Genomic DNA, 10,308 nt, shown 5'->3' with positions numbered 1-10,308 from the left:
TGTTCAATTCTCTATCCAACTATGCCAAAACGAATTTGGTGGCTCAAATGGTTCTTGAGAAACTTCGAAAAAAGCATCGTCATGTGTGAGTCGATTTTGCAACCGAGGAAAACACGCAAATCCGCAAATCTAAAACTTCTTTAAATCAAGACCTTCTTGTGAAAACTGCCAACATTTCCTTGTCGATGGTTCACTGTCTTAAGAGGCCATTTAGGTCTATCTGGAATGGTGTAAAAATTAGCACCTGCAACTTTAGCCTAAAACTAATAATGGAACCGGAAGTTTTGCAGCAAAAGTGCGCTAACAAAGTAATCTAACACTCTCATGAAATCCTTTGTTCGAATTTATTTACTTGCTGTTACCAGAGAGCCTAATTGTGTTCTGGTAAGCTGAACTCCGCTGTCGCTGCTCCTTGCATTTCTTCCATTCGTGCAGGAAGCAAATAAACCATCACATTTGATTATGTTCAAGCTGAAATACCTTTGGCGAATCACGTTTCGCTAAATGCAATTTCATTTAGGAAATAGCGTTGAATATGTTAATAGAAAGGGCGAAACGATATGAATCGTTTTAATCCCTATAATAGCATTTGCTTTCATAGATACGGCTTTTTCCAAACATTGGAAAGGCTCGCCTATTATTTAAATAGCTCGGGAAATTGCTTTTAGTTCTAGTTGTTTGATTTAAGGGTGGTTTCTGCTGCTACTTTAAACCGGTTTAAGTTCGCAAACAAAATTTAAGTCCGCTTTACAAAAGGAATGGCTGGGTAATTTTTATACACGGTAGCAGGGCTTGCAAAAAGTATAATCGATCATTGTCTGTTTGGTAGCCGATAAGGAAAAATAATGAAAAAAAACTGTTTCAATGTTTTCCCGTTCCCCTGAAACTTTGTTTGCCTCTTTAAAATTCAATTACGGGTTTTTGCATACTATCACTTTCCCCAGGCCGCAGGTTTCGTCAACAGGGGCCCCACGCACTCGACTTTTAATAAGGGATCAAAGGATGTTGACTTTGTAATTGGAGCATAATTTTATGTAAAATGTAATTTGAAAATTGTTATTTCACGAAACGAAAATAATTATTATTAGACGTCGAAATTGTTTTATGATTTAATAAAGCCCTGTTGGGTTGAACGGATTTTAATTTCGATATCGGTGCCCAAGGAAATTTCCCTCTGTAACGCTAATGGAATTTATTATTGCATACTGTGAGCCAACCTGCTAGGTTCAACTGGATTTTTCAGCTTCAGGTACAAGAGCTGATCCTTTCCAGACTGGCTAATAATTTTCCTTTTTAAAATCACAGAGCTGAAAAGCAAAATTGCAATTTTTACAGCCACCTTATCGGCGCCGATTTTCTTTGTGTTACCTCGCAGCAAAGGTGCAGCTTTAGCCCGTTATCTCCAGGCCCACGGTTCTCACGCTTTTCTTTTATTTTCTTCCGCTTGGGTAATTAATTTCCGCCGGGCAATTTATTAAATAGATGTTGCGAAATTCGCACGTTGGTTTATTAAAAATGGCCAGCCAATAAATGGTTCATAAACGCCTCAGACCAGATGATGAATAGTTGCGGTTTCATGGACGTAAAACGTGCTCCTACTTGCTGCTGGTTGAAGAACTGAAACTGATCATTAATATGAGAAGCTCGAATTTATTGTCTAGTGGCTTTCCAGATGTTTGTTTCAGTAGTGAGACTTTATTCGTTGTCTTAAAAGTATCGGCGTAGGCTTAACGAAGAAAACTGGTTGCTTGAGCAAAATTTCCCAGTTTTTCAAAATTTTATTTCAACATTGAGTTCGAAAAGTAGCTGAACTTTACTGCGGACACTCATTAATTGAAGTGTCTGTTTCGGCTGTTTGATAGATAATCACTTATTTGGTCGAAAGTCTCGCTGTGGAAGCTTGAAATGCATAAACAGAAGGTAGAATTTCACTGTCTGTTTAAAAGCATAAATTTCACTCACGAATGGTCCTTTGAGGACGCGATTTAATCCACTCGTTTTTTTTTATTGCTAGACAAATATTTGAACTTGCTTTTCCTTATTCCATATACACAACCCAATGTATGGGTTTTTTTGAACAAACTTTTCCATCAAACCACCTCCAACGACATGACGAATTAAAAATTCATTATTCGCCTTATTGGCATAAAAAAAGCAGAAATCTTTGAAATATCTCAAGCCCTTCCAGGCGTTCTCATTTAGGAAGGGCCTCTTCAAAGGGTCCTAATTATTCCGCGCTCTTCATTAAAGTCCCTAATTAATTGGTAACCCTGAAAGTCGAGCCTGGTCGCTCGTCGCCTGCCATTGATGAGCTCGCTCAGAAAAGAAATTGCCATTTATTATTTAGCGGATTTTTAAAAAGGTTTTCCGCATCGTGAGTTTTAAGTTCAGATTATTTCGCTCTGCTGATAGAATTATCCGCTTTTTTTGTTTAATGAAGCTTTGTTCAAACGACGCGAGTTTTAAAAGCATCCTGATTCTTCCCTGGTTGGTTTTCTTGACGCAACTTGATTTTTTACTGTAAACAGAGTGCAATATGGGGAAGGATTCGGGCTTATCAAGTCTTGGCAGGCTGAGACATAGTGCCCTCTACATCCGGAGCGAAATTTAATTTGCCCCGTACATTAAGGACTTTATCCGGAACAAGATCCTTCATTAGTTTCCTTAATTAATTGCAGAGACAGGGGTGTATCCACGGAGAAGAACTGCCCTACTTATTCGGAGCTCCCCTCGTCGGAGGATTCATGCATTTCGGCAGGAACTACACTAAATCGGAAGTAATTCTCTCCGAAATTACCATGATCTACTGGAGTAATTTTGCCAGGACCGGGTAAGTACTCGAAAGTTGTCTTTTAGAATCCCTTTCGAACTTGTTAAGGGCGAGTTTGGTGACTGTTTCCAGATTTTATCGGCCTGGACCCCGATGTTCGGTTTGCTAATTGGCCTCTTCCTTGTTCACCCTTTTAGATTTCCCCGTTGAGAGTTTCACTCGAGCTCGACCCAGTTTTTCTCATTAGCCAATCTTAGACTTCAGTTCACTTACTTTTGCAAACTGTTTGCAATTTTCAAAAGGCTATTTTGGTCTACAAAGGGCTTTCCAAGGAGGTCCAGTATGCCCTCAGGCGTCCAGCAAATATTTCAGAGAAATGACTGGAACGCAGGAGTGGGCGGAATTATTAAAATTCATGTTCAAGTTTAAACGCTTCCGAAAAATCAGCATAAGCTCAGATTCCAACGAAATCTCCTGGATGTATAGCTTAAAGCTCTCCAATTCAGCAGCAGCTAATAATTGTGGCGTTTTTTAGCAGTTTGAATTAGTTTGGGTTAGTTTAGCAGCGGATTGAGAGAGATTTTTCCGCTTTTCGGATTCTCGCAAGTCCAAGTACCTCTGAAAAATCAGCAAATGCTCCGATTTTAATGAAATTTTTCCGGGATTAAGCTCGACGCTTCCATTTAACAGAGAGAAAACTTCAAACTGCTACCTCCACTGGTTTGGATGCAGCAATTTTTTGTTGAACGTCACGAAAATTCATGATTTTCTCGTCCAGCTTCAAAGGTTGTGTAAAATCAACTGACTATGGAGTTCTACTGAAAATGTCTCTGGATTAAGCGAAAATGGCGCTTTTTGCTGTGCAAAAGTTTCAAGTGATTCTTTTCACTCAGTTGGGAGCTTAGGATTTTTTATGAGTCCACAGTTCCATTCAAGTTGAATTAATGTTGAAAAATCAACTGACCTCCCAATTCAGGTCCAATTCTCCTAGATTTTAGCGCAAATATTCGCTTTTACTGTGCCCAAATTTACAGCTCTTTCCCCTAGTTGCTATTCAATAATTGAGATTTTTCCAGAACACTTTTCACACACAGTTCCACTGAAAGTTAGAGAACTGTTAATTTTTTCGTCCAAGTTTAAGACCTTCCAAAACATCAACCGCTGCACTTATTTAAGCAAACTTTTCTCGATGTTTAACAGAAATTATGCGTATTTGTGTAATGGAATGTAATATGAAGCTGAACGGCTCTGGAAAAATCAGTAGACTCTCGGTCTTTCGGTCTTATTTCGGTCGCATTTTACGGAAATATTTTCTGCTTCGAGCTTTTTGAACCTCATTATAACAAAATTTCAAGTGACTGTGGGAGTTTGAATCCACAGCATTGTCCCAAGTTCGCCTAGTTTGTAATTTTTTGTATTTTTGTCTTCAAGCGCCTAATTGTACAACACAAAATCCAGCACTAAGAACCAATTTACTCGAATATCTCCATTTAAATTGCCCCATTTGGGGCATTGACTGTTTATTTGCCAAACAGAACTTCCAGACTAGCGAGTCGAAATTCTAGCTTGAATTTAATGGCAAAAGTTCAGGCTCCAAGCCATACAAGCTAATTATCCGCTTGTTGTTCAACAACCAGGTTTTCTTGTATATTTTAAGATAGAATTTCCTGTTTTCAATCGGAGTTTATATTGTTCAATATCCGAATGCCTTAATCGTGCCATTTTATATCTTCAAAGTAATTGGCGTCAGCGAATATTAGCTGTTTCTTATAGGAGAAGATGGCATTTTGTCCAGTGTCACTTGTTAATGGTCATTGCGTAAATTTCTATAAGAAAATATGTAATTTGCCGCAGTCAAATCGGTTGAGTTTGGAGGCCAATTTAAAAGACATCGATTAGGACGATTATATAATTATAAACATAGTTAGGACCTTAATGCTAAAATCGTCTAGGTCGCTTTCAGTCTTCCTATAAATCTTCGGAGCTTTAAAACTCTGTCGCTCAAATATACCTGAGACGCTGAGCAGTCAAAGTACTACTTCCATTCCTAAAGCTAAGTTTCTGCATTTATTAGCCGACTATTCCCTAGGGCCTATTAATATCACCTTACTAAGCGGCAGATTTGTAATTTCGTGTAAATCTTTTCTCGGTTTGAAACGGCCCAACAATCCGGCCAATTAATCGACAACGATTTATATAAATCCCCGAGCAAGAAGCAAAAACTAGTTTAGTGGAAGCTGAGCTTGGAGAATAAATGATTTTCAATTACTTACATACGTTTCCGGTTGTTCCCGTGATGGATGGCGGCCCTTATTCCTATTCACGGTGAAATTGTTCATATTCAACGGGAAAGAACGTTCGAGTTTTACAGATTTGAAGCGAAATCACGTTGGAAATGATCATGGTTTGTTGGAGAATTTGGATGTTGAGTATTGATGTTATTATAATTTTTTTGTTGAAACCCAGAGGCGGAAGGTGTCGAGTAGCACAAGATAATAGAGTGGGGAAACTCATCTAAAGCTCACTTAATTTACTGTGGCTGCATTAAAAGAAATTACGAGTGCTTTGCAGAAAATCCTATTAACGAATTTGGGGAAGATTCCAGAACTTTACCTATTTGCTCTGGAATAGTGGCATGTAATTTCCAGGCTACTTGCTATTTTGAGCAAACCATTTCGTTTTATTCGCGCATTTTGTATCCTCAGTTTAGTGCATCGTTTTCACTTGGTTACTATTTTGTCTGTGTTCTGAGCGGGATTTTTAAGTCTTGATACAATTGTGTAATTTGTTGAAAAAAAGTTGTGGCCATTTTTTAAAGATTTTCGATTCGGTCAATAAAAGCAATCGGAACGAATTTGCGTTGAGCTGTACAAAGGCCTGCTTAGCCCGAACCTAAACAACGGCTTTGTACATGCTTTTCAACAAGTTTTCAAAGGCAAACTATTTCAACTCTAAACCCACTTAAGCCGAAATCTTGCCAGCAAATCCGGCAATTCTGGCAAAGTTTAAAAATCGATTCCAAATCCCCAATTCGAACGATTTAGTGGCCGAAGCTTGTTTGCAAGTTGTTAACGTTTGTTATTCAACCATTGCAGTTTGGCGCTACAACTTACCTAAAGCTCTGAATTGCCGCTAAGTGACACACGAGGCCAAACAGAATTTTTCAGCGCTTAAACGACTCAAATGTACAATTTAAAAATACGAATGAGAGAATGGAAAAACAAAACGAAAACCTAATTAAAGTTGTGGGACGTTGCTAAAGGAAAACTAAGCTAGAAATGCTTTTGCCGCAAACAAAACCCCGAAACCTGCACACTACGTAGGGTAGATACAAACATATTTTCTACATTTATCAACTTTGGCACTTTTATTTAACAACTTTATCCCAAAACCGCAGCCTCCCGAAATTTCGGCAGCTTCTCCATTTGTCCCGAAGTCATAAAAACACAGCTCTATTGTACTTTGCCGGCACAGTTTAGAAACATCAATCGATTTTGAATCCCATTTGTGACGGATTTGAATAGAAACCGTACAAACGGGAATTTTGTATATTTAAATATATTTATAAAGATAAATAGGCCCTGATGTTCCTCTCAGTAGCCAACTAATTATTAATGCTTTTTGGGGTTCAACAAATAATTTTTTCAGCCCGATTTTAGTCCAATTTTTCGTCCACGTGTGAGAGCCTTTGAAAAATCAGCCGATACTCTGATTCAATTAGAAATTCCTCAGAATTTAACCCCTATAATGATGTTTATTGCATTAAAATTTTAGGTTGTTTCCACTGTCGGTTTGGGACTTTCGAATTTTTGTTGAGCTTCACCTCGAAACTGACGGTTTTTGTATCCAACGTAAAATTTTAATCTGGGATTTTATGGAAATATTTGCAGATTTTAGCTGAAGATTTTTGAATTACTAGAACAAAATTTCATTTTGTTGTCTCCACTGGCTTGGAAGTTTCGATTTTTAGTTAAGTTAAGAATATTCTTGAATTTCACGTGCAAGTTCAACGGAGTCTGAAAAATTAGGCGCTGGTCGAAATTGTTCGGGTCTTTCCTGGAAACCTGCCTTTCAGAAGGACAAAATTTTTTAGTTGCTTTGTCTGTTGGTTTGGAAACTCCAACATTTTTTGAGCTCCATCACAAGTTGGCAAAACGACGATATTTACGTCCAAGTTTAATGCTTCTGAACAATCAACCAAAATCAAGATTCTAATGAAAATTTCTCAAATTTTAGCTAAAACCATTATCTTCGCTGTGCCAGGTTTGCCCGGTTTTAGTTTCACTAATTCGGGAGTTTCGCCTTTTAACTTAGCTTCACCGCACATTGTAGAAATTCCTCAAATTTTCCCTCCAGTTCAAGAGCTTCTCAAAAGTCAGCCGACAATCGTGTTCACATGAAATTTTCCTAACTTTTAGTCAATTTTCTAGTATTCACTGTGCGAAAATTTCAATTTCTTCAAAAGACTTCAAAAGTCTCAATTTTTTTATTAGCCCCACCCCAAAATTGAAGGATCTTGAATGTGACATGAAGCTCAACGGCTCAGGAAAAATCAATAGTCTCTCGGATTTTAAGGAAATATTCTCAGTTTCCAGATGAAGCTTTGCGTTTTACGGGGACAAAATTTCCGGTTGTTCTCTTCACTGGTTTGGGAGGATTTTTAGTTTGGCTCCACCAGCAGTTACAAATATTCTTGAGGGTCACGTGCAAGTTCAATAGCCAGTTTTTTCTTCTGGAAACTTCAGTTCTTTGCCGCATATTGAACTAGCGATTTTGGAAAAGATTGCAGAACCTTTTCCTATTTGGTCTGGGGTAGTTTAGGGCATAGTTTTTCTTTCCTTACTCCAATGAATCAAATAGTTTGCTCAAACGAGTTTTTGAGATCGATTTGAAGAGCCCAGAAGATTCAATTGCTTATAATCCATATCGATTTACCAGGCCAATAGGCAAAGCGCTTCGATTCACACTTTCCGAGCATAACACCACCTCAAACAGCAATATTTAGTTAATTCGCGAACAACAACACAAAGCCCTGCTTTGGTGTCGTAGACGGTGATATTTACCGAAATAGTTGGCTTGCAATCCTCTATTTACTCCGCATTTACTTCGAGGCAACCTCATAAATATGGCTATTAGCTTAAAATGCCATTTGAGGATGGGAAATTGTCGATTATTGCTCGTGAACTACGGGAAATGTTTTACAGTCAATGTGCAAAGATTACAAAAGCGCCTTTCCAAATGTCCAAAAATGTATTTGTTATCCACAACAGCAGAGGGTGTTGGAGGATAAAAAAATTGTCACGTTTGTGTAGATTAACCTACACCAACAGACAAAACAGTAGTGAATAAAGACAGTTTCCGATTATAATAAGTTTTTGACACAATTTTCGATGCTTTGCAGAAATCCAAATGAGCAGCCGGAAGGTGACCATGCGAGGCAAGAGCGAGGAAGAGTGAAAAACGTAGAATGGACTGCGTACGAGGCAGTGCACAAAAAATACCTAAATCTAGGTAAGACAGCAATTAACTCACAGGCTTTTTGCAGAATATTCTTAGGACAATTAGCAGCTAAATGAATGGCGATCTTCGGGCATGATTCTGGATTTCGGTGCAGCTTAAACGCAATCGCTCAGAGAACCGGGATCGGAATACTAAAGCAAATCGAGATTTATGTAATGGTCTGCACTTACTCCCTAATTTATATCGAGACAAAAAGATGAATGTGCAGCGGTATTCCAGGCCCCATAAATTCCCCCGAGCCTTTTTGGGTTTCTATTTAAAAGATCGATATTATCGCGATTATTGCGAGATTTCCATGCTTGTGTGCGTCCTCTGCAGCATAATTCTCTCCTTTGTCGTCCGGAACCCGGCCCCAAGCTAGACGCAATCCGAATACTAAAGCAAATTGAGATTTATCTAATAGGCGGTTCTTAGCCATTTATATTAAATCAAACAGACAAATGCCTATGATGGTCTCTTCTTGGTTTGGGTCTACTGAAAATCACTGACCGAATTTTCTGGATTTTCCTCGCTAGTTTAGAAGCAACCCTGCAGAGGGGAGGTATTTACACATCTGGAGAGCGCAGGCAGGTGTTTGAGCGACTGAAAGTCCCCCAGTGATTTCAACTGAAAAATTGCAAATAATTTCTAAACAATCTTCCAAAATAAGCCAAAGCGAAGCTGCTTAAGTCGCTAAACAATGTCGACTGTATTGGCTGCTCAAAGCGGAAATTTGTCTGGCTAATAAGGATGCAGGTAATAATATTTCGAGCAGAACAAAGTGGTGCATAGTGAGGACACGCGAAAAATTACATTCGAGACGAACCCCACTTCAGAGGAAAACCGAGCACTTTGAGCAGCAGCTACGAGATTGGAATTTTAACAGCTTATCTCTTATTCAGTGCACGGAACGGCGACACATACCTGTTTTTCGCTAGTTCACGTTCTGTTGCTGCTCGTTTTTGCACGGCCTTTTAGCAAATCGAATGGTCAATATTCCAGGAAAGTGTTCGCTTAATTAAAGGCCCGAGTGGTCATAATCAAGTCGGCAAAATATCAAATGGGGATTTTGGGAGTTTCTAGGGCTTTTCTGTTGCCTTTTTTGCATCTTCAGAGATGCTTGTCGGGCATAAGTTGGAATATTTTCCAGGACACACGAGTCTCAGTCCTCCAAATATGTCATGTAGGTTTTGCCCTCTAACTGAGACTCGGAATGGATTTTTTCAGTTATTTAAAAAGGTCGCTTATAGCATTACGGCGTCAAGCCAGATCCAAAAATAATTTACCAGTGAATAATGCACAGTCCCAGATCGAAAACTAGTCCGGCTCGTGAAAAATTAATCCGGGATTAAAGTTCGCTAGGAATTGTTATTTATGGCCAAGGTGTGTTTGGGTTTCGAAAGGTCGGAAATTATTAATGCGCCAGCAATACTGACCGGATGAATTTCGCCCTCATACAGGGTGATTTACGTAGAAGTTTTGGCTGCAACAACACCAGAAGACATTCGAAAAGTGATTCAAACGAAGTGCGCCCTGASTGGAAGAAAACATTCACATATCACTTGATCGAATGCAAACATTGTCTTTYSTKATGAGTCAATATTCAAACTAGAGCAAAGTATTCACTAGTCAACGTGAAAGTTCTTTGCGACARTSTATCGCAAAAAAGCTCTAGGMGGTTTATTGAAGCTGTGGGCAATTTTTCCAGCTTGCTGTTTGGTTGCAGATCAGAAGCCCAAGCTGAAGAACCACTATCGGGCGCATCGGCTGTCCTTCTGGCTCAACCTGGTGCCCGATCTGCACAAGCCTGGAGGCGACGATGTCCCTTCCTCGCACCACGAGCTGGTGGACGACGATGAGCCTCCGCCCAGACTTCCGTCCTTGAATCCCCGGAAGCTTCCCACCACTGAAACTCCCACGGATTTCAAGAATCTTTTTGGGAACGGTTCGGTTCTTGCTACCGCTGGAGCGGCCGATTCCACTGAGAGAGTGGAGGAATTAGGTAAACGTCCTAAGGATTACATTTGGACATGTTTTTC

General features: G+C 39.3%; 1 protein-coding gene across 1 annotated transcript in view; it reads left to right on the top strand.

The window, feature by feature from the left end:
• LOC109537612 (neuroligin-4, Y-linked) overlaps nt 1–10,308 on the top strand; it is a 126,441-nt gene that overhangs the window by 114,027 nt on the left and 2,106 nt on the right. The window contains exons 7-9 of the mRNA XM_048662585.1: nt 2,679–2,830; nt 8,172–8,281; nt 9,996–10,271. Coding sequence (XP_048518542.1) covers nt 2,679–2,830; nt 8,172–8,281; nt 9,996–10,271 — 538 coding nt within the window. The remainder of the gene's footprint in view (nt 1–2,678; nt 2,831–8,171; nt 8,282–9,995; nt 10,272–10,308) is intronic.

This window comes from Dendroctonus ponderosae, unplaced genomic scaffold (genome assembly GCF_020466585.1).
Source record: "Dendroctonus ponderosae isolate FM_Combo_2020 unplaced genomic scaffold, Dpon_F_20191213v2 Dpon_F_20191213_11, whole genome shotgun sequence".
NCBI lineage: Eukaryota > Metazoa > Arthropoda > Insecta > Coleoptera > Curculionidae > Dendroctonus > Dendroctonus ponderosae.
This window is presented reverse-complemented; position numbering and strand designations above follow the sequence as displayed.